Source organism: Argentina anserina, chromosome 2 (assembly GCF_933775445.1).
Source record: "Argentina anserina chromosome 2, drPotAnse1.1, whole genome shotgun sequence".
Taxonomy (NCBI): Eukaryota; Viridiplantae; Streptophyta; class Magnoliopsida; order Rosales; family Rosaceae; genus Argentina; species Argentina anserina.
This window is the reverse complement of record NC_065873.1, coordinates 30,187,945-30,212,500: the sequence shown is the minus strand read 5'-3', so window position 1 is coordinate 30,212,500 and position 24,556 is coordinate 30,187,945. Positions and strand designations below refer to the sequence as shown.

The window sequence follows — 24,556 nt, the reverse complement described above, 5'->3', positions numbered from 1 at the left end:
CTAAACCCTAAACCCTAAACCCTAAACCCTAAACCCTAAACCCTAAACCCTAAACCCTAAACCCTAAACCCTAAACCCTAAACCCTAAACCCTAAACCCTAAACCCTAAACCCTAAACCCTAAACCCTAAACCCTAAACCCTAAACCCTAAACCCTAAACCCTAAACCCTAAACCCTAAACCCTAAACCCTAAACCCTAAACCCTAAACCCTAAACCCTAAACCCTAAACCCTAAACCCTAAACCCTAAACCCTAAACCCTAAACCCTAAACCCTAAACCCTAAACCCTAAACCCTAAACCCTAAACCCTAAACCCTAAACCCTAAACCCTAAACCCTAAACCCTAAACCCTAAACCCTAAACCCTAAACCCTAAACCCTAAACCCTAAACCCTAAACCCTAAACCCTAAACCCTAAACCCTAAACCCTAAACCCTAAACCCTAAACCCTAAACCCTAAACCCTAAACCCTAAACCCTAAACCCTAAACCCTAAACCCTAAACCCTAAACCCTAAACCCTAAACCCTAAACCCTAAACCCTAAACCCTAAACCCTAAACCCTAAACCCTAAACCCTAAACCCTAAACCCTAAACCCTAAACCCTAAACCCTAAACCCTAAACCCTAAACCCTAAACCCTAAACCCTAAACCCTAAACCCTAAACCCTAAACCCTAAACCCTAAACCCTAAACCCTAAACCCTAAACCCTAAACCCTAAACCCTAAACCCTAAACCCTAAACCCTAAACCCTAAACCCTAAACCCTAAACCCTAAACCCTAAACCCTAAACCCTAAACCCTAAACCCTAAACCCTAAACCCTAAACCCTAAACCCTAAACCCTAAACCCTAAACCCTAAACCCTAAACCCTAAACCCTAAAACCCTAAACCCTAAACCCTAAAACTCTTTTTTTTAAGTCACATTACAGACTAACCCTTAGGATCATTATTATCTCTTGGCCGTTAACGAACCACATGTCCGCTGCCTCTACGCGCCATCTGTGCGCTCTCGTCTCTCCCAAACTCGCTCTTTAATCAGTATTACACCAAACTAGTCTTCTGCGAGGTGTAGCTACTTTCCCGATTGCTTGTGCCCTGCGCTCGAGATATTGAATCGGAGAAATCTTCAGATAAGAAAAAACGATTGTGGAAACCGGAATTTCAAATGAGGACGGTCGTGTCGCGGTTGATCCATTCAAGATCATCACTTTCCAGGCCCTCGTATGGTTTTCTATTTTTTTTCCCAAGTCGATTTTTATTCTCTCATAGATTACTTTGGAATTTGAATGCGGTGCAAGGGTATTGATTTTGCTCTTTCTGAATAAAAGTAATCCGTTGTTTGCCTGTAGAAGAAGACTGGGAAATAGTGGAATTTATGAAACTCTAAGAAGAATAAGTTGAACTATGTTACAATCAAAGTACAAATTTTGGGTTTTCTTCAAAAATTTTATCATCTATCGGTTAAATGAATATGTATAACTGTTGTATGTTAATTTTTTTTTCTGGATTCTGTGTTCGGAATATTCAGGTGTCTTCTCCTGTTTTAAATATATATCGAATACGGGAATCTAGCTTCTTGCAGCGATAGTTTAAAAGATCATGGTCTAGGATTAGAACTCAACTTAAATAAGTTGGTCGATTGTAAATGTTCAACTACTGTGAGTACTGTCGTTGCTTCACAAGTTCGTTGTTCAGTTAAATTCTTCATCAATACAAAGTTCATACTTTGCATTAACTTGTCATCATTTATTTATTTTGTAAACATCTGTTCTTGATATATAACGTTTTACTCGATAATAGCTCAGTTTCTGGATTATGTGGCTCACTATCCAGAACATATATCCTAGTATGGTATTATTGATCTGTTCTGATTCTCTCATTTCTATAAATGTAGTATCATGAATGGACCTAAAATTGGGAGGTTTCTCTCGAACGACTCTAATAAGGTCGATGAACCATTCAAAGTTGAGGAAGCAGAGACTATTCAAGTTCCCCCTCCTCCAACAGAGAAGGTACTCTTGCATATTAGGCTATATAATGTTGCACTTCGGTTATCATATTAATTTTTTTTTTTTGCTTCTTACTTCAGTTGCTTGTGTTGGGTGGAAATGGATTTGTTGGCTCACATGTTTGTAGAGAAGCATTAGATCGTGGACTGTCTGTCGTTAGCTTAAGCAGGTATAACCTTTTCTACTGCATTTGATTGCTTAAGAGTTATCCACTAGTATTGGAAAGTTTGGGCATGGAAGATATCTGAATATATTTTCTAAGAATAAAACTTTGACACTATGTAGTTTCTTTAATGTCGGCAATAGTCAGAGACAATGGTTGTTATATGGCTATTCTGGTTATTATATATTACTTAAAGGTCTACCTATCAGTTATTGATATATACTATATGAGGTGTGAATGGCATATAGACAGACATCCTAGATATTGTTCTGATTGGGAAAGAAAGTAATAAGAGCGCTTCATCTTAGTGGCAGAAATTATAACTGGGGATTTTGCAAAGCCATACTCTTCTTTGGAACTGCTGATTCTGTTTGGTGCATTGATCAAAATTTAAGATATTCTTTACTTAATTGGTTATTTTTATTATGTTCTCTTGAGCAGCTCCTGCTATCCCCATTTGGGTAATTAGTTTGTTTGATTTCGTATACCATCTTGCATCTAATATGTTATTATTTTGCCTCTCAGGTCTGGTAGGTCAAAGTTACACGATACATGGGCTAACAATGTTACCTGGCGTCAAGGTATTGTTTTTTTTGCATAGTATGATGATTGATGTGCTCATTCTTTTGTGTGTAATGCCTCTAACTATTCTTTCACATTCTAGGAAACCTTCTATCGCCTGATTCTTGGAAGGATGCTCTCGATGGTGTCACATCTGTTGTATGCAGTCCCTCAACACCCTCTTTTACTCGATTCCCATCTAGCCAATAAGTACATGCACACACAGACACCCCCCCCCCCCGGTATCCGCATCATACATGGGGTTCTCCAGTAAACTCCGTTTGTGGTTCCAATCTTATGATATTATCAGGATTGAGATTTCCCTTTTGATTTTAGAAACGATTCTTCATTTCTTTTCCTATGTCAGATTTTTGTGTGTCATCTGATTAAAGTTTCTTGTCCTAGATTTCCTGTGTTGGTGGCTTTGGCTCCAATTCTTACATGTATAAGATCAATGGGACCGCGAACATCAATGCAATTAGATCAGCTTCTGAGCATGGTAGACTCATATTCGATTGCTTTGTCTATTTGGAAACATCTTTGGTATTGTGGTTACATTATTGTTTGTTGGATGTTAGGTTTGAAAAAATTTGTGTATGTCTCTGCTGCTGATTTTGGCTTGGCAAATTACTTGGTGCGAGGATATTATGAGGGGAAGGTAACTTGCCTATTACTGTACTTCAATTGTATTTCATAAGGACATGACATTTTCAATGCTTGACAGCTCTCTTGATAAATGTTTTTGACTTTTATTTAAGACCATGACCACATTCTTTGTGTGTTTTCTTTTTTTCGTGTCTTGGTCTAATATAGTCCTTTTTGTTTGATGAGGGTATTCTTACGAAAGTAATTATGAGGTCACTGAATTTTTGTTAGTTTCAATGTATGTCCTGAGTTTTTTTTATTTTACCACTGCATGATCCATCTTTTGTGACAGAATTACGGATTATCATAATGAGTTTTCTGATGATGACTTCTGTTATTCTATTGTTATCTGACAAATATTCTGTGTTGTATTTTGTTCAATACAGAGAGCTGCCGAAACAGAAATACTGACCAAATTTCCTTATGGAGGTAAGCTTTGTTACCGTATCAGAGTAGCAGTTCATCTTATACCTTGCAGTTCTTATGTGATAAAGAGGTTGATAAGCTTGCTTGACTGTTGGCTTTTGAAACCAATATTTTAATTTATTCCCATTGAGCAAATACCTTGGAAGTTTTCTCTGGCAATTTCTTCATTTCGCATCTCCAATTCCAAACGTCATCGTCTTAAAGAACTAAAAAATAACTTTGCATATCCTTTCAGGAGTGATTTTGAGGCCTGGATTTATTTATGGGACTCGAAGTGTTGGGAGCATAAAGTTGCCTCTTGGTGTAATCGGTTCTCCTCTGGAGATGGTAAATTGATATTTATATGATACATATAGCAATGTCTCACTCCGTTGCCTGTTTTATAGCAATGTCTCATACATATACTGCAGGATGGTGGATTGTTAAATCTGGTTAAAATAAAAATTCATCCATAAACACGCAATGATCATGCAGCAAGTTATCTCTGTCATTGGCCTCTTCTCTTATGAGACGATTTTTTTTCTTCAGTGATCGAATCATAGATATCAGAATCTTCAACCAATTAAATTTAATATTTTCTTTATTTTTCCGAAGGGTTTAGGGTTTAGGAAGCTATATACTTTATTAACTGCAGTGGAGCACATTTCTTTCTTTCTCTGCATATACTTGACTAATTTTGGAGCTCCACTTTATTTGATTATAAGTGGTGAAATCATATCAAGCTTTTATTCGTTTTAAACCAGAATGATATATTAAGCTGACATTTGTTCAAATGAGTGCAGTTATTTCAACAAACAAGAGCTTTGAACCAGCTGCCTGTAGTGGGACCTTTCTTTACTCCTCCAGTGAATGTTACGGCTGTAGCAGAGGTTGCTGTTAGAGCAGCTACTGATCCTGTCTTCCCTCCTGGGATTATTGATGTCCACGGGATTCAACGTTATACTCGGCACAAGTCGAAGTAAAAGTTTTACTTGTGCTGTTTCGCTTCCTTTTTTGTTGTCATGTTCGTCATAAAAGGTGTGATCTTAAGCTGCCAAAAGTTTTCTGGTTGAGATTCTTGTTCTTCTCTTAGCAATCATTTGGTAATCATGTTTATTTTTACCTTTCTAGTGCAACTATTAATAAATATACATCAACTGATGAAAAAGATTTTAAAAAAAATAACACTTCAGGATTGAAACCCAGGGTTTTCTACTACACTAATGCCTCATCCTTTGTTTTTTTTTTCTTGCTTTGGATGAGACTTGAAGTTCTATTTCGTTTGATGAGACTCACAAGAGTATTATTAATATGTATATCAAGAGATAATACATATTCCGTCCCAAGTGATGTATACATGTACAAGGATCATTTAAGAAAACACTCCCACAAAGTAGAGTTTCGAAGTGAAGTCGGGCACGGAAAAAGTTGTTGGGAGAGCTTGGATGTGGGTAGCGAAAGATTATATGTATGGTGGTACATGAGCTGCCCTGCTAATCTACAACGTATGGTGCAAAATATTATAAATCCTACGTAGTAGCACATGTTCACCGACTCATGTGCCGATGTGCGTATGTGCTACCATGTATCGGCAAACAGCTAAATAGTGCTGCTTCTAGCACATTTTGTGGCATGCATGAACATGTGGAATTCTGGATACTATCTGATTTCAACTCTATGCTTGCCCTGTTCTTGAATTGAATTTGTATTTCCCTGTTGCTGAAGCAGCCCCACCCCATAACTAACCAAATACATTAGAACACTAATCTTGAATAAAACTTACACATTATTTTGGTGAAATAACTCCATAAATACATAACTACATTATGGAAAAATCTAGGCTACTCAACCTCGAAAACTAATATTCTTTGTCATATAATTAGTCGTACAACTTCGGCTTGGACCTTATTTTGCGCACTGCCTAAGCTAACTTTTAGTGGCACACTGAATGTGGCCAAATAGTCATTGTTCCTTTGAGTTGTTAGCGGGTTCCTTGTTCGCCAAATAGTCGCTGTTACTTAATATTAGGTTTGCTCAGTTGAGGAGCCTGGCAACCATTATCGTTAGCCCCATTCTCCCATGCTCTTCGCACGATATTGCCAACATCTCCAAAGGCAGAGACCCGATAGCAAACGAAGACCATCTACCCTCCCATCAGTCCCATTACTTACTTACAGTCCCATGCATACAGTATGGAATAGTAACTAGACAGATTCGTTTACATAAATCGATCGGTTGCATCACGAGTATTTTGGACAATCATTTAACCCTCAAGAGTTTAACAATCAGCATGAGATTTTTACAGCAAATGAAATGAGAATACGCTTTACAAACAGATGAAACATTTCCATTACACTTGACACCACAAGTTACAAGAACTAAACTCACACGGTCTTTCTATGCTAGAGGCAAATACAAGCGGCCTGATAATATTGAACAGTCTATCCTTGTAAAAGTACAATACTACCATAGATTTTCTATGACTATCACCACTGAATTCTTTTATTGACAGCCCACCTGTCAGTCTGAAGGAACCAACACCCTTGATCTGACCTGGATTGGTGCTTACCCAGAACTGCTTCTTGATGAACCTCCTGGATTAGTCAAGAAACGTACAACAACGCAAGTAATATTATCAGCACTTCCTCTCTGATATGCTTCCTGCATTAGCCTCTCCGATGCCTGTTTTGGATCCTGAATTGATTTAATCATCGCAACGGCTTCCTGGAATCAGGGAATAGAATCACTTAACCCACAGTCATAACTTAAAAGGTCCCAGCAGGAGTACAAAAAAAACAAAACAATTATTTAATAACTGTGGTAAGGTTAAAAATAGTATGAAATAAAAAGTGGCAGAATGTCATTCACCCTCCACCCATTGATGAAAGAAATAGAAAAATAAGAATGGAAAATCACGGCACACCTCATTGGTGACAACATCCCACAGTCCATCACTTGCAAGGATAAGAAACTCAAGAGTGTTGTCAATCTTTTCCTCCTGCCAAATAAAAACCAGGTTAATTGAGTACTCTAAAACAGCTCAATAAATATGCAAGCAAGAAAAGCATAAGGAATACAAATCAACCAATTGCCACAAACCAAGTAACTCTTCAATTAAACCTAAACAATACGCCAGCAGATAAAGGATTAATTGCAAGCAAGAAAAGCATAAGGCATACAAATCAACCAATTGCTACAAATCAAGTAACTCTTCAATTCAAATAAACAATAAGCTAGTAGTACCTAACTTCCAAGTTCATCAAATAAAGGATTAATTTCAGTTTACTACCATGAACACTTGGTCACCTTTAAGTTTTGCCCCTGTGAAAAGCAATCACGTGTGCCTTTGCGGTCTCAAAATTCATCAGAACCGGAAATTTCAAAAACATTCCACAGATGCTGATGTCATGATCCAATAAGGTGGAGACAAGGAGGCCCACATTTCATTTTTCAACCATCAATTTCAAATTTCAAATTTTATCCCGTTGTGGATTTTGAGACTGCAAGGGCACACGCGATGAAAGAAAGTACAGGAAAGAAACTGAAAGGTGACCCAAATTTCAGGGTAGTAAACTGAAATTGATCCTCAGATATATTGAATGACTAAACTATTGACATTAAGTATCAGTAATGAGAATAAAACCTGGATTTCTGGATCAGCAACAACATACTGCTTCAACAACCTATCTCCAAATGCACGAGAAACGGCAAGAACACCTCCAACTCTCCAAGTTCCTGTTGTTATCATCTCCACCATTAAGAATACAAACCATAAATCATGTGAAAAAAGCTTCAAATCAATCATTGAGAAATCTTACCTGCCCACATTACAAATCCTCCTGCATCCTCAATCCGTTGACGCTCATCAGTTTGGTCAGGCTTGTGATCTCTAGAAACAGCTATAGCTGTAGGATATGATAAGATTGTCTTATTCAACCGTGATACATGAATACTGTAACAACTTGACAATCAACATAAAGTTGCAATTTCATATCCTATTCTCATCCCATGGTCTCTCTACCCGTAAGCCCAGATCACCAAACACTAGACATGGGGATTGACTGTTGAGTCTAACATCATACTGAGGGGCGAACAATCATTAAAATTCTTACCATTACCACCCCTGCATATCACTGCTCTGGAATCCCCAACATTTGCAACAAGCAAACGGTCACCAACTAGGATAGCAGTCGAAGCAGTTGACCCAGCATCTCTATTCTGATTATTTTCTGACTTCAGGAATTCTGAGTCTGTGTGGCTGTATGCGTCAGCTGCGAAAAGAAGAAATTTGATATTAAATACAATTAGTTTCGCAAAAAAAAAAAGCAATCATGAGCGTACTGGCTATAGGTAATAGTGCCAAACCTATAGCAGATTTGGTGTCAGAAATAAACTTTGGATGCTTGATCAAATTACTGAACAGATTTTGCTTGACATATTCGGCAGCACGTGCACCCCCATGACCTGATTCAATCACAATGTGAATTAAATCGTCCATTAATCATTGTGACTCATTTACAAATGCATGCAATTATAAAAAGATCATGAATATGAATATTCTTATAATACAAACACGAGAACAGTAAATAAGTGTTTTAAGACATACTAAAAAACTGATCCAAGAGTAAACAAGTAGAGAAGTGACTGCATGAGTAACTATAGTCAAACCATATGAAAAATGCCAGTCCATCAAAACTCAGAAACTATCCAAGTTTAATTACCAATTGAAATGAATGAAAGCATGTGAAGCTTGTAACCAACAAAGAGGGTCAAACCAACGTTCATCTGCTTTTAACTCTGACTCAAAGCAAAACCCACTTAACAGTACGGTCATATTAAACCATGACAACAGCTATTACATCCAGACATCCAGTGACCTTGGTTGATAGTTGATACCCACTAAAAGCAATAATTGCCAAGTAGAGAAAAGAGATGCACACTAGGGAATTCCACCTAAAGAAAGAATAGAAATCCATACACTCAAATTATAATTGACAATTGTCTATACTCTATTATTTCACTTATCCAAGTTTCACAAGCGTAGATATGAGTGAGTAATAGTGATAGATGTACCATCAAAAACTCCAAAGAGACCAACTATCTCCCCCTCAACACCATCAATTCTTGTCTCGTAAAAATCTTCCATAGAAGATCTTTTTCCGGGAGAACTTGCATATCCATAGCTGAATTTTCCATTCTGACTGTTGCCACATTTAACATCATATCTGGTGTCAGAAAAACATTCAAAACAGAGGATGAATTTGAAATCTGACATAAAGACTGAAAATTAAAAGGTGAAGATTACATCTAATTTCAGTATGGCATTTAAAATAACAAAATTAAAACGGATCAAATGCATGAATGGAATGGGTTTCGAGATATCATGAGTTTCTACGGAAAAAGGATGTGAGCTATTTGTTTTTCAATATGAGTTCAGCACTCAAAGACATACATTGGAAGAAAATAATAACTGCCACTTTGTAGAAAAATCATAACATAAATGAAAAGATTTTTTAGAAAGTCTATCACAAAATTCCAGGCAATATTCTTTGAAAAAAACCAGCACCCAGGCAAACAAAATAATATGCACAAACATGATTTTTGCACCTGAGGAACACAAATCATAATTAAGGCAGCTGTACAAACAATGATGCAGCCTGATACAACAGAACTATGAAATGTAAATTGCAAGTTTCTGTAAGTCCAGACTCTTGATATTTAACATGAATTACTGGTCGCTAGTTAAATTCTATCACCATTTTGCCTTTCCCCAGTTAAACAAAGATATACGACATAGTTCAGGGTTAGCAGAACAACCATTTCAACGAACATCATAGGTGAGCAGTATATCATCAGAAGCAAAATAACAGAGGTATTATTTATCGCGTAGGTATGTATACAATACATTACAGTAAACGCATGAGAAGACCTTATTATGAAAACTCACTATCACTTGCCCACGAAACAGGTCAAAGACCAAATTGAGAATCATTTACTGTTGCGGATGGACTCAATGACAATAAATACACAATAAAAATTCAGATAGCAATTCAGCTACCGAATGCTAGAATAGAAAGTAAACAATCAAAAGAGATTATGATAGAGTCCATAAAAAGCAAGACTGACGCTAGATCCGAACAAAAAGAAACCTAAACTAGCAGATAATTAAGCAACCTGAGGCCACCACCGCTAACGGGAGCGTCGTCAGCATGAACCTGGCTTGAAGATGACAAAACCGAATTGAGATAACCCATCTTATTGCTCGAATGTTCAAATTGCCCGATCCAGAATGAGAAACACGGCTACTGCAATTGCTATGATGATATGAAGGATATTGATTGGTTGTTGCAAGACAATACAGAGTTTGACAAATCACCTAAGGATCATCTCTGATTTTACAAATTACTGAGTTTGACCTGCATATCATGCCAAAACCAAAAATTGAAATAACAAACTTGATTTAGAATTCGACCAGATACATGATGGATCGCGTTGTTTGTTCATCAAAATAATATGAAAATCAAAGCAGTAATTGAGATAAATATGGAATTTAGAGAGAGAGAGAGAGAGAGTACTGGAGGAGAGAAAAGGCGCATATAATATAAGTGAGGACAGGGGGAGAAATGAAAGGTTCTTTCAAGCGAAGAAAAGGACGAGACAGAGTGAGAGAAGCCAAACCGGATTCTGTTCTAATTTTGGTTTCAGTTTTAATAATTAGTGTAACGGCAGAATTATTATTCTATTATTATGTAGATATGAATTTTTTATTCTTCAAAATACTTTGTATGTAATATACATATATATATATATGTCTCATTATTAATTAATAAAAGATTTCGCTATGTTTCATTACGTTGTTATTATTCTCGTATATATCATACTCGATCACGTTATCATGCACTTTATTCTAAAGTGTCTGAGGAAAGTGTCTAAGCAACGAGGCCCCCACCAGAAAAATTAAAACCATAATCCTGAAATCTTACGCTCCGGAGAATCTGCACTACTGACAATTAGTTGTCACACAAGAAAATAGAAGAAAAAACCCCAAAATCGAAGCTTCTATGGGCACCCAGGAATTTTCTCTGGGCACCCCAACTTCCTCATCGACATGCGTTAGTCGACCCGCGCCGACGACCGACTATTAATGCCACTCCGGTTTTCGTCGAGTCTCCTCCGACTCCGTCGTCAACCTAGCATGTTCGTCATCAGACCAAGCACCGCCCTGCTCCTCGTTGAATTGACAATTGCTCTTCTGAGCCTCCCTAACAATAAAGGCGACCCCGATCTCGATGAAGCCTCCAATGATTCCTCACCGGCGTATCAACGACAAACTAACTCGACGTCATTCAACTTAGTCCACCAGAGCTGCAAGCCCCATGTCGACGAGGCTTTGCTTCCCAAAAATAGACGTCCCTCGTTCAAGCCTCCCAACGCTACATCTCGAGCTTGACCCGTTTCCTTTGGGTCCGACCCGGCCTTGACCCGAAAAATGATTAATCATCGTACTATAGTGATGACATGCATGTCAGAGATGGACGTTACTCAAGAGCAATTTATGTTATCCGTACGAAGATTGAAAAATAATTCATCAAGCAGTTTTCCTACATGACGATTAATTTTTTGCGTCACTCATTTTTAAGCGGTCTATTTGGCAAATCAACAAGTATGATTTTCTTAAAATTGTTGCTTTTGAAACTTTATATATATATATATATTATATATATATAATTATCGGGCATTATTAGCCTTCTTCATGTCTCTTTTCCGGCCATTCTTACAGCATCAATGAGACAAACGAGGGATATGATTCCTCTCTTGGTCGACGTTTTATGTGTGACGGTCTTGGGGGAGTCACGTTATTATTTAAAGGGAATATTGATTTCGTGCGGTCGTCTGAGTACCCCACTATTTTGGGTGCGATCATGAGAATCGTCGTTTTGAATCAATTATTTTGTGACCATATACATCACAATCCTTCTAATTCATGTTACATACTTAAATAGTTTCGTTCATTTGAAACCAACACAACTCTTCTTGTGGATGCGTCGTCATCATGACTATCATTTGTATTTTTGAGTTCCCTTAACTCATGTCTATGGGCAATAAATTCCAAGGTCTTTGTACTCATTTATTTGAGTTGAAATTCAATCTACTCTAAAGTATCACTATTTGCTAACAAAAGATCCCAAACGTTTTATGAGTCACACTTAACAGTGATTCAATACACGTCTATGACGTTATTTTACCATAGTTGACATTGATGCATGCTCCACATCCAAGAAACACAAGTCATTTTTGGCTCCCGTATCTATTTATATTGAGGGAACATTTGAGATGGAAACATAATATTCTTCCAATCTTCATATAACTTTAGTTGTTATGGATTTTGATTAGTCAATCTGTTTTGACTATGTTTTTCTACTTAGTATTATTCAAGTATGATGTTGGCATTGTCATGTTCTCAATCGACTTTGATTCAAGTCATTTAATGGAATTGGAAGTTTGATTTTGATGTATTAAATATTAGCATTCAATAAAATTTCTCGTATTCCTTGTTTTGTTTACAAGTTGATCTATTGGGAATTTTATTTGCTTTAAACCTAGCATAAATGGTCAACGTTTACAACTCGTTGTGGTTCTTAAATTTGCTGCTTTTGGGTTACATGAGATCTCAGTACTAAATTGTGAATTTGACACTTAACATTTGGAAAACAAACCTCAGAACGTCAAATTTTGACATAGTTTTGATCCATGCCATGTACGGCATGTTTTCCGACAAGTCCAAATTCGATCCGGCCATTCCGGCCATTTCTCAGCATTTTCCGGCCGCCATCATTCGTTTCCGTCGAGTTTTCCGGCGATTTTTTGTCGTTTTCTCGTTGTTTTCCGGCATATTTCCAACATTCTTTGTTGTGGCGTTTTCCCGCCAAAATTTTCATTCGGTTTTGAGCATATTTTGACATGGTTTTCCATTATAAGCGCGCATGTTTGTTAATGGATTGATCTCCCATAATTGATGATGTATTTACTTATACTCTTATTCCGTTGTAAAGTATCAATAATGAGAAACTTGAGTCAAGTGGAAAAATTCTACACATGTTGAACTAGACTTGTTATGTTAATCTTTGTTCGTAAATGTAATGAGAATGATGAAGTCATGTGATATTTGCAAGACCTATGACATAAATATTGTCTCATTATCCTAGTATTGACCAGGATAAGTTATATTTTCTCGTAATAGACATAATTGATTTCTGTTACTTGATCAATAGTAGTGTCCATGAAAATTGATTTGCAGCATTTGATAGTGGTCATAACATATATATAAAGGGATCTTGACACATATATGAAAGTGCCCAAGGGATCTTAATTACTTGGTTAAGTGTCTCCAGACCACAGAGAGCTTATGTAGTCAGATTGCGACATTTGAAAGAACGTTATACAATCGGTTGCAAGAACTTACACCCATGCATGTTCATATGAAAGCCAATTATGGACACTATATTCCGTCTAAGTTAAGATGATGAAAAGACTCAATGAGGTATAAATTCATATATGTTAGTATTGTTTGGACACTATTAATTTCATTATAATGTGATTAACTATGCGTCTATGCATCGTCATTAGACTTGAATTGTTTTTTTTACATGGGTTTAGTTTTACATATAGTGAACCAATACGAATCCTCCCCACACCAACGCTGCCAGCAGCTCACTCCCACCAACGTACGCCTTGGTGTTGCAAATGACACTGGTAGCATAATGGATGCGTGTAGTTATGTCTTAGATCAAAATCAGTCATTCATTGGTCTATTCCCTCACTCCATTATGAAAGACACATTGAATGTGACAAATCAGAATTTGTTTAGTTTCATAAATCAACTTTAACAAGACTTACATGACAGCTCACTTGATGAAAAATAATGAGTTTGGTACTGTTGGAAAGGTCTATGTGTCTACTTTCCAGGAACACCAACTATTTGATTATATTTATCGTATTGAGTGAGTTATGGCCGTTTTAGCAAAGTATGACAATTTTGTCCGGAATTTTCAAGTGAGTTAACTTCGACAGAGCACTGTGAACTGCTCCGGTTGAATTAGGTTGTGAACTTTATGTCACTGGAAAGTCACGGATGTCTACTTTTCAGGACATTTTACGGTTTACTCATACCTATTATAACGGTCGTAAGAGTGCGTGAAGGTCATTCCACGCGAGAATCTGATTTTCATTGCAAACTCTTGTTTTGAGTTGTCATGCAATCTTGTTTCATAAGATCTAAATTTGGCTAAGTATAGCATGTATGATCAAGGATATGTAGTGAGATTAATGATTAATCATTAACCCAATAATACTTTTGAGAAGCATGTAATCAATGTTGTATACGTTGTTGGTTGTTGTGAGCCCATGTAACTTTTCGTCATTTATTTATATATAGAACACGCTAGTCGACATTTTTCTGAGATGTCAACTTTTTAGTTTACTATTTTGTGTTAAACTATGCGTTGTTTCAAGCGCGGGAGTATTCATGAAATATTTTTCTGACGCTCGGTTTAATTCTTATGAATTTTGAAAGTTTTCGTGTATCTGAAACCATCAATATTAAATCGATTGATCTCAGCCGTTGGATTGGATCTACTTAAGGTCCTAAGCCCATTTCTCACGGTCTCTTTTTTTCTTCTTCTTCTCTCTCTTTCTCTCGGCTCGATCTGTCTCTTCCCGACCCAGAAAACGGCGAGCTTCCTCGCCATGCGCCCCCGCCATCCGTCCAAACTGGGCTGGCGGACCGCCACCAAATTATTCTCTCCCTTTCCTCTACAAAACCCCTATCTTTCATGTGGAATTTGAGCATGTTCCCCACCGAATCGAAATAGGAGCAAGCCGACGGCATCAGAGCTTTCCAATGAGAATCCAGGCTCTGAAAACGGCTTCCCTCCCCATTTCCTGGTACCCTCTCGGTCCCCATTTCATTTCTAAACCTTATTCTCCTTCGATTTCCATGAGCCTAGTCCTAACCCCTCTTTTCTCTTCTCCTCTGTTTCGTCTCGGCCTTGTCTCACCAAACGCCGATGACATTCATTCTTGGTCACGGATGACGAGACGAGTTTGGAGGGAGGCGTGCAGCTTCTGGGCAGTAGCACTGGGCATCAAGGAGCCTTGGACTAGCAGCAGCAACTCGGAGACAACGATGCAACCCTCGTTCTCGTTTTTGTGATTCGTCGAGGTAGCAATCCTTCCTCATTTTTCTCTAAATTTTGTGTTTCTAAATCGTTGGGTTGCTGTGATTCTAGTTGTAGTATTGCTTGTCGATTTTCAGTTGATTGGGGTAGGCTTTTTAGGCTGGATTTGTGATCGGGGAAGAAATGAGGTAACTCCCCTGATTTTTACCATTTTAAATTAACCTTTTTACCGGTTTACTGCATATGTGAAATTACCAAAATGTCCCTGATAAAATTATTGTCTTCAAATTACCGCTTTATTGTGCTCCCCATATCTTACTATCAGTGATTTATATTTTTATTCAACCTTGTAGTTTTGAGTTGATATATAGTCAACACGTCGGCCCTGACGTGTCGGTTGCATATTAATTCGGGGCTGCGGCGAATACTGTTGTATTTTGGTCCCGGAAAAGGTCCCGGGGTGTGATAGTTCTACTTCATAATTATGACACTAATCAGGATGAGTTGTTTCGTAGACATCAGGGGGAGTCTACCTCACATGATGTTATCAAATGTAGATGGTGTGTTGTGCTCTTTTTCTCGTTCGATCAAGCTTTTGTTTTTCACCCAAGAGGTTTTTATTTTGTCTAACAAGATTTTTACCGAGACAACGTTATGTGCACCATGCAACCTATGCATGCGACACAAAGGGAGTGTTCCAGGAGAATTATTATTATACCTTTGTGTGTGTCTTAGCCTATTTAAATTTCCTTATTATAGTAGATTATGCCTTAATGTAAGAAATATGAATCATGATTCTTCGGGATACTCTGTATGTAATGCATATATATAGGCCTCATTATCAATTAATAAAAATATTAAACTATGTTTCATTATATTGTTATTATTCTCGTATCTATCTTACTCGATCACTTAGTAAATAAATAAAACAAGAGAGAATTGACCATGGTTGATTGTTTGAGTGCTTGCAAATACACGGCGTTAGTGCAAAAATTTCTTATAAACAGAATGGCGCGCTCACAAATAAAAGAGAAATTATTGAAAAGAACCCTTAAGAAAATGATATATCTGCCCTGTTGTTTGAATTCTTTTTTGATACAAAAATATTTCTTTGTTTGGGTTGGGTACTAAAAGTGGTGGAGAGGAGCGAGTCATACGTAGGATTGAGAACTAGTAACGCAAATTAGTTTATCTAGTACATGGTTACATACCTTCAGGGGAGATTTAATTTGTTGCAACTGATATTAAGTCAGTGTTGGCCTCTGTGCTTTTTGATTATTTTGAGCAACTTTTTTTTATACAACTTTCAGAATATGTTTCGATGTTTGAGTAACAAATAAAAGTTTAGATATCGATTAATATGCATCAAGCTATTGAATTATTGATAGTTCCCGAACAAAGACTAATTTAATTTAATGTAGAAAATGCGTCATTCCACATCACTATCTAAATGCATGTGGTGTGTATCAATTCCATTTAGTTTATCTAGTACATGGTTACATACCTTCAGGGGAGATTTAATTTGTTGCAACTGATATTAAGTCAGTGTTGGCCTCTGTGCTTTTTGATTATTTTGAGCAACTTTTTTTTATACAACTTTCAGAATATGTTTCGATGTTTGAGTAACAAATAAAAGTTTAGATATCGATTAATATGCATCAAGCTATTGAATTATTGATAGTTCCCGAACAAAGACTAATTTAATTTAATGTAGAAAATGCGTCATTCCACATCACTATCTAAATGCATGTGGTGTGTATCAATTCCATCAATGTTCTTACGCTAAATTTGATATTGTAGCAAGTTACATGAAGATGACATTGCTATTGTTTTTTTTTTTTCTGTTATTGTTTTTTTTCGTTCTTTGTTTAGATATTTTTGTACTTGGCAAAGCTTAATAACCCTCATCTATTGAGCAAGGGTTTGGTTGTTCACTTCATTATTGCAATTGTTTCTATTCCAATTTTTTTTTTCAGTTAATATTAAAAAAATTAAAAACTACAGCCAACCCCTCCAAGTGACTGTTGTCACTGGTCAAAGTCACTGGTCAGAGTATCTGGTACGAAACCCTGCAACCTAAGTTCGATTCACAAAACTTTCAAAGTAGCCAGAGATTATATGAGATCGTATAGTTAGAGCATTTTTCAAGCTTTAGAGATTAAAGCCAGGCCTAAGACGTCATTGGCTTCCTCTTAAAAGACCTGCCTCGCTTAAGAGCTAGTAGTCTCGATACATGACATCGTCGTTCACCTGCAAATCTGAATTGAGCGAGTCCTCTTCCATAACCATAGTAGTTGAGATTTTACAAGATCAGTCCTAATCCCAATCGCTTTTTCCGAATGAAGAAACATTCCCAAACGTTGTAATTTTCTACTGCTCGCAGTCTAAAAAAGTAGAAAAAGTTTTGGCTGCTTAACAACAACAGTACACGGTTGAAAATGGAAAACTGTATCAACTACTCTCCACATATTGAAAGCTGAATCTGAAACTGCTTCAAAGCGAGAAAACACGACAATAAATCACAAGAACAATAAAGTGAGGCTAATGAAATAAAGTAGGAAAAACGGGATGTGATAAAACATTAGAATATATATATTTATAATCATTTTATGGCTCAAAATAGTTGCGGTTTTTCACCAACTTGTGTATAAGTTTAGATAGAGAAACGAACGTAGTTTTTGGGATTTGTCCACTAAAATGAATCATTAGTGACGAAAAGACATCCAAAGTAAATTTATGAACCTCTGGTGTAAACGCCAGGCGTATAAGCATTGTTGTCCACACATCTGGGGCTAACTTCACAGCTTGACTGAGATAGTGAAATCCATTTACCACCCTGACAAGCATGGTACGTCCCTGTAAAAACATGACAAATAAAAATATAAGTAACCACGTCCCTCCGCTCGCTTCTACTATTTTCCACCTAGCATGTGTGATACACTTAGCATATTAAATAATGTGGTAATCAGATAAATATATAAAGCATTTTCCTCTACAAATTTGGGTGCGACTCGAATGAACAAGCTTTGAGTTAACTCAAGGTGAACTTGCTTGGGTGTAACTCTGAATTTACATTCCAACATTTATTGCTTCAATGGTGCGTTACTGTTTATAGTTACCGAAGCCTACTCTAAAGGTTATAATACAATTGCTCTGATAATTTGAAAAGAGTGCGAACCTCTGAGTCGAGAGTGTTCTTGGCTTCGGGATTCTCATTGAACATGCAATCGACAACTTCATCCTGAAAAAAAGCATCAGCTGCACCAATTATATCCCGAACAAGGTATACACGTACCCTTCGACCCTTCTCAGAGAGAATGAATCGCAAAAGATCTTCAGTGGCAGCAACAACAGCATGCATGTCAAATGATTTCCTTCTTAAAGGATTAGGAGTACTCTCCGCCGAATTAGAGGGCTCTCTAACAGACTCAAAAGCCTGTTCAGATATTGCTGCAATCTGGAAGAAAACACATGTCATATAAGAGTTGGATTGATATTTTAAGGAATATTATTAACTTGAGAGGCCTTCTATGTTCTAAGTCATCTGTATCAACACTGAGAAAAAACAGTGGAGTCTTTGTTCAACAAGTTGGTCTATGGCTCCCCATGAAACAGATACAATGACACATTAACTTCAACTGAGCTATTAAAACTCCATACATGTAGGTATAGTACCTATTACGTCTGTATAATGAACGCTTCTATAGTCATGAACTAACAAAGGAAAACGAAAAAAATTTCAACCTACCAGTCGTTCTAGCCTATTCCACCGTATGGATCCATCATTGCATATGAGAAGTTCTCTTAAAATTTTTCTCATATCAGGATTTGGATCGGCCAAAAGTCTTCCAATCACAAAAGGATATGCACTCTCAACAACTTTGAAATCAGGATCCAGAACTTTGGCCGTGCCTTCTAGTGATCCCAGAGCCCTTATCACGAGGGCATAGTCCGGAGGAAGAGAGAAGTTAAATTCATACATAACAAAATATAGTTGGTCCATTATTCCCTGAAATTCATTAAAACAAGTGTCTGACAAAGGGATAAGCAAACCAAAGACAGTTCAACAAAACCCCACCGTGCCACTATGCTAGTCAAATCAACAAAAACACACACCCTTACACATGTATTTATATTCAAAAATTTCACACCAAGTTGTCATGTACAAGCTTACATAATTAAGTAGTCACCTAAATTGTTGCTATTGAACAGGGACCTAAAAATTGCAATTAATGTTTTCCCAAAAAGATGTTACAAAAAACAGAAAGTGTAAACAGAGAAAAACTGAGGTGCAATGTACTTCCCCAGGAGGTCATAGTCACATAAATATAATTTTTTTTTTTTACAAATACCCTTGCTCCAACTAATAAGGTTCCCTTTCAGAGGTCATAGTCACACACGTGCCATCTCTACTAAAACGTGGTACATACAGATTAACTCAAAATGAACAAATCAGATGGACCTAATGTGTGTGTGTGTACCGGTACTAGCAATCAAATGTACATATACGAAACATAATCGAAGATATCAATTAACTAATAGTGTGGTCTACATCAATATGTACATGTGCTGAAGCACAAACCTGAAAATCTTGAGATTGTCTGCTCCTGTCACTAAAGGAGGCTTTCAATGCATCTGCAACTGATTGCATATCAACCCCTTCAGGAATAAATCCCAATGAAAGAAAGTCATTTGCCAAACCCAGAGAGTCACGATTAACAAAGTGCACGAGCTGAAAGTAGCAGAGACTTGTCACCAATCAATATCAATCATCCGGCAGATAAATATAGCTGTCATATACAAGAGAGAGAAGCCACAAAAATGCACAGCCCAACAGCTATAAACTTTACACAAAATAAGGTGGATAACACACGTATTTCATACTACATAAAACAACAGGATGTGGCAGCTCCTATGGAATTTAAACTCCCCAAAGGGATGTACGTAAAAAATACACATTAATTTGCACATCATGTGGTACAAGGAAACCTAGCTTGTAACTATAATATTCACATTATTCTAGTTGAATAAAACATTCAAGGAAATGAAATCCAAGTACTGTTTACTGTCTTAAGAATGGAACAGAGATCCTAAGCCAACAAGAAACAAAATTGCAATTGACATGTTTTAGGAAGTAAAGGACAACAATAAAAAAAAAACTGAGACACCAACGTTAAACAATTAAAGCAGAACTAGCTTAATAGGCCACTCAATCCAATTGTCCTGATTCTTTCTACCAGTGAGCTCATCTTCCTATTTCTGTTCCCAGACCCCCCATGCAACTCAGTAGTGTAAAAGAATGGATAGAGAAAATGGGAATGGATCCAATAAAATGCCAAACCTCAAATCCATATTATTTTTTTCTGGACAGAACTCGAGCTATGGTCTTACATAAACAACAATAATCTAGACTCAAACCCTAAGCTTCAAATAATTCAACAGTGCTTTACCACTTGGATAAGTCCCACGCGATAATGTCGAGGAATATCCCCCATCATTCCAAAATCAAAATATGCAAGAGCACCACTATCAGTGGCAACAAGATTGCCAGGATGTGGATCGGCATGAAAAAATCCCACCTCCAGCAATTGTCTCAAAGAACAGTATAATCCCTAGAAAGACAGATGACGGAAATGTAAGCATTATCACCTGCAGTATAAATATATGATATAATGTAAACTCAATAAGTAGTTGCTAGAGGAGTGTTTTAAGTACACTTCAACATTCAAGCAAGGCAAAACTTTGTCCAGCCACTAGTTCCCAAATGTTATTTTACTAGCCTACTTATATAATCACAACAGATCAACAGATCTTAAGTTCCCTGAGGTCTAACCTAGAAAATTAAAATTTTATCATATTATTGAATTCAGTTTCCGCTAGTGCCCTATCAATCTATTTCTATTTCTGCAATGCCGAAAGTGGAAACAAAAATTAACACTGCAGATAGATGTGGAATGATCATCCTAGTACCTGGTCAATGAGTTCTTTTCTGTTCAGACAGGCCATCTTTAGGCCAATTTCATCTGTAAGCTTTATTCCATCAATCCACTCCATTGTCAGCACAGCCCTACGGGTAAGGTCCCAATATATTTTTGGTACTTTTATACAGTTTTCCTCTTTATGTCTATGAGTTTTCCCAGATGTAGCTGTTGGACAATCCTTTTTCCTGTCACCTGTCAATGAGAAAGAAATTTTTACTGACATAACAGCTCCCTTTGTAGAAAACACACATCACATTATTTGATGAATTCTCATGTATAACAAATTCTTAAAAGTGAAGTCCCATCAGGTATGTCAGGATTATATCACAGGATGTACTAGCTGTTCAAATTAAGCTAAAGCAATATCTTATAGGACGCTAATTTTGGCACTCTACTTTCCCATATATTTTGGCACCCTAATCCTTTGTACTCCACTTTTCTGAGTGCCAAAATCACTCCCCATATTATATTAAAGATCCTATACAATAAATTTAAACCTTGTTAATTAAAATTAGTATTCTCAAATAACATGAAGAGTTGAAGACACCACGTATTTAACAGCCATAAAGCCAGATGTAACAAACAGGTCAAAAGACAAATACATATTTTGAAAAGAGAACTAAAAAAATCACTGTGGCATATACCCACAAGCAAGCTATCCTCCAAGATGTGGTGTGTACATCATTGAAGAGGTAGCACACAGGCAGAGGAACATTATATACACTTTTTTACATCTACTGAACAGATTGTGCTTGATACATGTGGATGAAACTTACGTGGATGTGAAGCATATAGAGAAGCAAAACGTTCAGCATTTTTTGCCTCTAGGATGTAATCAATTTCATCAAACATGTGCCTCACCTGTTCATTCAAGAGAGAACGATGTTTCTCAAGTCAAGCAATCTGACTATAAGAAAAGACATAAAGGTGGACAGACAACATCGAAACACAAAGCAAGGGATCCTACTAGCGTGAACAATCATAACAAGTAAAAGTGACACATGTGCTAAAGTTATCATGGCAACCAACTTGGTATGTACAGATGTGAGCGATGGATGCAAACCTACTATATTCATATAACACCTAGAATAAGATCATCAACTCTTGATTCTTGGACATATAGGAGACTTTGAAAAATAAAACCTAGAACTCTCACCATCTCATTCACTGCCACTAATAGATCTTTGCGGGCCTTGGCAAATCGCTTTAATTGGCCCCCAATCATATGGAATAATAAGGCATCAAGGGTCAATGAAAGTGACATGCCAGGCCTTTGGACTTTAACAGCTACCAGCTCCCCAGAGTGCAGGTGAGCTGTGAACTTGAACAGCAAAACAGACCATTCAGCAACTATAGAAGTCATTATTTAAACATATTCTAGGAGACTCGATATCTATCTAATTGCGCGTATGATCAATAAAAAGCACTTCTATAACCTTTATAGACTTGCCCTAGGGATGCTGCAGCAATAGGCTGTGGGCTAATATCAGCAAAAATTTCTGAAACACTAACTCCAAGCTGGGATTCAATAGATTTAATAGCTACATGGGTTGGAAATGGGGGTATTTGATCCTGAAACATGAAGTAAAGATTTTGATGAGAAAAATTAAAGAGATTTTCCTCAGAAAAAGCTTTAAAATTTGATAAATTACTGCTAGCAAAGGGGCTTTGGGAGAAAAAAATCTAGTAACCTGTAACTTAACAAGCTCTTGGCAGTATACAGTTGGTAGTATATCTGGCCTGGTGCTCAAAGCCTGACCGAGCTGTACTTCAAACATCATCGGGTTGATTAGTTACATGTTGTCATTCGCAATTAGAAAGGAGAAAATCATATATAAGTTGCATTCAGCTGGATGCTACAGAACACACAAAGTTATTTAAACTGGTCATAAAAAACTTCACAACAGATAAAGAAACTTGCCTTGACATAGAAAGGTCCCAAGCGGATAAGAGTTTCACGAAACTGCAATAAATCACATTAAAGTTTCTGTAAAATTCAGATATAAACCTATTACTAGAATGAAATACATTTACAAAGTTATGCATAGCATCCAAAGTTTCCCATATGCTATTAAGCCACTAAGAAGAGGGGTAAGAGTTGTCAAGCATGACCCTGAAATAACATATATGCAAAAACTTATACCGGAAGTGACTCGCCAGAAGAAGTTATTTTGTCTGAGGTGAGCAGACCCAGCTAAACAAACATATGCAATAGTAATAAAATGTACCTTGACGGCACGTTTCCTTATGTCTTGAACAAAAAATTGCCAGATGGTGAGCTTCAACACATGGAAAGAAATAATAGCTGCTCTATACAAAGCCAAAAATGGACCGAAACGGAAGGCAGCAGAAAAACTTTTGGAGCGATTGGCTCCAAGAGCATGTCCAAATTCACTTTCTAGAGACTCCTTCCTCAACTTCGCATATTTGGCGGACGGAGTCTCTCCGTGCACGCTGGTGAAACCAGTGGAATAACTGCATAAGAGGAGATAAATTAAGCAAAACAGTTGAGGAAAATGAATCATTGTCAGGTGTATTGAAAAGATACTCACGAATGTCGTTGCAGACTGTAATATGGAGACCCACAGTCTTGTTTCCATCCAATTTCAATATACTTGTTGTATTCCAGAGGTATGCATTTGCGTATATATAGTTCATGGCGTAGAGCTGGACAAAGCCACACATAGATAAACCTTATTTTCAACTAGCAAGTCCTATCTCAAATTACTACTATAACATACCCACAGTTCGACTCTGGGTTATGTAAAATCGAACAGCGAATAAGCGGGTGGATTATTTAGGTTGTTCCTGCATTTTCTAATAAACGAACAGATAGTAAATAAAAACAGATAACTGAAGGGATCAGGAGAGCTTACTTTGGGAGAGCAGAGTGGCATGGCGGTGACGCTTGACAGTGGCAAAGACATTCCTCATCGGCACAGCATTGAATTTAGCGCAGCGGAGCTCGCGAACCCATCAGATTTATTGATTTTGCACAGCAACTCTTTTAAACACTAACACGGAGGAGAGCCTGGACACCCTATACCTGCCACGTTTTATTTGCAGTGAACTCGACACCTCCACGCCAAACCGCCTCTGTATTTTACTTTCTTTTGTTTTTTACTCTCCGAAGAATATCTTGATGAATGACTTTTTATTCTTACGTTTCTAAATAATACTTAGACTTTTTTTTTATTAAGTTCATTTTATTTTTTTCAAATATATGTGAAATCATTAAAAAGACATAAAAAATGAAAAAAAAATAAGAAAATTATCAATATGTCTATTTTAAAATAGTGAATATAAATTATTATTTTCTTTTTTCTTTAATTCATTATTTATCTATTTTATTTCAGAAAAAAACTCTAATTCAGAATAATAAATTAAATAAAATTATTTAATTATTTTTATTTTTATTGTTAAAAAAAATAAACAACATTAAAAAGGTACATAAATTTTTTTTTATAAACGTCGTGTTGATTTTAGTATTTAATAAGTTTTTAAATCAATTAATGAAAAAAAATATTATTAATTATAAATTTATAAGCAAAAGAACAAAATTATTTAAGAAGACGGATTATATAATTATTAAAAAATTGAGTTATTTATAATAATT

At 36.7% G+C, this 24,556-nt stretch overlaps 3 protein-coding genes across 3 annotated transcripts; 1 reads left to right on the top strand and 2 right to left on the bottom strand.

Annotated features, from left to right (window-relative positions):
- Positions 1 to 973: 973 nt before the first annotated feature.
- On the top strand, positions 974 to 5,000 carry LOC126782955 (uncharacterized protein At1g32220, chloroplastic). The gene is made up of 10 exons (XM_050508311.1): positions 974 to 1,220; positions 1,894 to 2,011; positions 2,089 to 2,177; positions 2,697 to 2,752; positions 2,836 to 2,891; positions 3,138 to 3,231; positions 3,311 to 3,390; positions 3,764 to 3,806; positions 4,039 to 4,130; positions 4,586 to 5,000. Exons 1-10 carry the CDS (start codon positions 1,165 to 1,167, stop codon positions 4,763 to 4,765), a joined length of 864 nt encoding a protein of 287 aa, XP_050364268.1. The 5' UTR covers positions 974 to 1,164; the 3' UTR covers positions 4,766 to 5,000.
- Positions 5,001 to 6,015: 1,015 nt separating this feature from the next.
- On the bottom strand, positions 6,016 to 10,348 carry LOC126785375 (probable protein phosphatase 2C 59). The gene is made up of 8 exons (XM_050511042.1): positions 9,957 to 10,348; positions 8,856 to 8,983; positions 8,148 to 8,246; positions 7,895 to 8,053; positions 7,601 to 7,687; positions 7,426 to 7,517; positions 6,706 to 6,780; positions 6,016 to 6,506 (listed from the first exon to the last, which is right to left on the bottom strand). The coding sequence occupies exons 1-8, from the start codon at positions 10,034 to 10,036 to the stop codon at positions 6,348 to 6,350; spliced, it is 879 nt and encodes a 292-aa protein (XP_050366999.1). The 5' UTR covers positions 10,037 to 10,348; the 3' UTR covers positions 6,016 to 6,347.
- Positions 10,349 to 17,535: 7,187 nt separating this feature from the next.
- Positions 17,536 to 24,029, bottom strand: LOC126785374 (uncharacterized). Its single transcript, XM_050511041.1, has 14 exons — positions 23,817 to 24,029; positions 23,493 to 23,607; positions 23,169 to 23,415; positions 22,862 to 22,903; positions 22,632 to 22,703; positions 22,377 to 22,512; positions 22,097 to 22,254; positions 21,717 to 21,801; positions 20,930 to 21,132; positions 20,410 to 20,571; positions 19,542 to 19,691; positions 18,708 to 18,968; positions 18,138 to 18,416; positions 17,536 to 17,815 (listed from the first exon to the last, which is right to left on the bottom strand). The coding sequence occupies exons 1-14, from the start codon at positions 23,872 to 23,874 to the stop codon at positions 17,567 to 17,569; spliced, it is 2,217 nt and encodes a 738-aa protein (XP_050366998.1). The 5' UTR covers positions 23,875 to 24,029; the 3' UTR covers positions 17,536 to 17,566.
- Between the last annotated feature and the right edge of the window lie 527 nt (positions 24,030 to 24,556).

Excerpts from the sequence above, each read along its gene's own strand:
- LOC126782955 (XM_050508311.1), top strand. The coding sequence starts at position 1,165 with ATGAGGACGGTCGTGTCGCGGTTGATCCATTCAAGATCATCACTTTCC. Across the intron at positions 1,221-1,893 it reads TCATCACTTTCCAGGCCCTC|TATCATGAATGGACCTAAAA; the intron begins GTATGGTTTTCT and ends CTATAAATGTAG. Across the intron at positions 2,178-2,696 it reads TCTGTCGTTAGCTTAAGCAG|GTCTGGTAGGTCAAAGTTAC; the intron begins GTATAACCTTTT and ends TTTGCCTCTCAG.
- LOC126785375 (XM_050511042.1), bottom strand. The coding sequence starts at position 10,036 with ATGGGTTATCTCAATTCGGTTTTGTCATCTTCAAGCCAGGTTCATGCT. Across the intron at positions 8,984-9,956 it reads GTTAGCGGTGGTGGCCTCAG|TCAGAATGGAAAATTCAGCT; the intron begins GTTGCTTAATTA and ends ATGTGGCAACAG. Across the intron at positions 6,781-7,425 it reads TTGCTGATCCAGAAATCCAG|GAGGAAAAGATTGACAACAC; the intron begins GTTTTATTCTCA and ends TTTATTTGGCAG.
- LOC126785374 (XM_050511041.1), bottom strand. The coding sequence starts at position 23,874 with ATGAGGAATGTCTTTGCCACTGTCAAGCGTCACCGCCATGCCACTCTG. Across the intron at positions 23,608-23,816 it reads TGCCACTCTGCTCTCCCAAA|CTCTACGCCATGAACTATAT; the intron begins GTAAGCTCTCCT and ends GGCTTTGTCCAG. Across the intron at positions 22,904-23,168 it reads TAAGGAAACGTGCCGTCAAG|TTTCGTGAAACTCTTATCCG; the intron begins GTACATTTTATT and ends GATTTATTGCAG.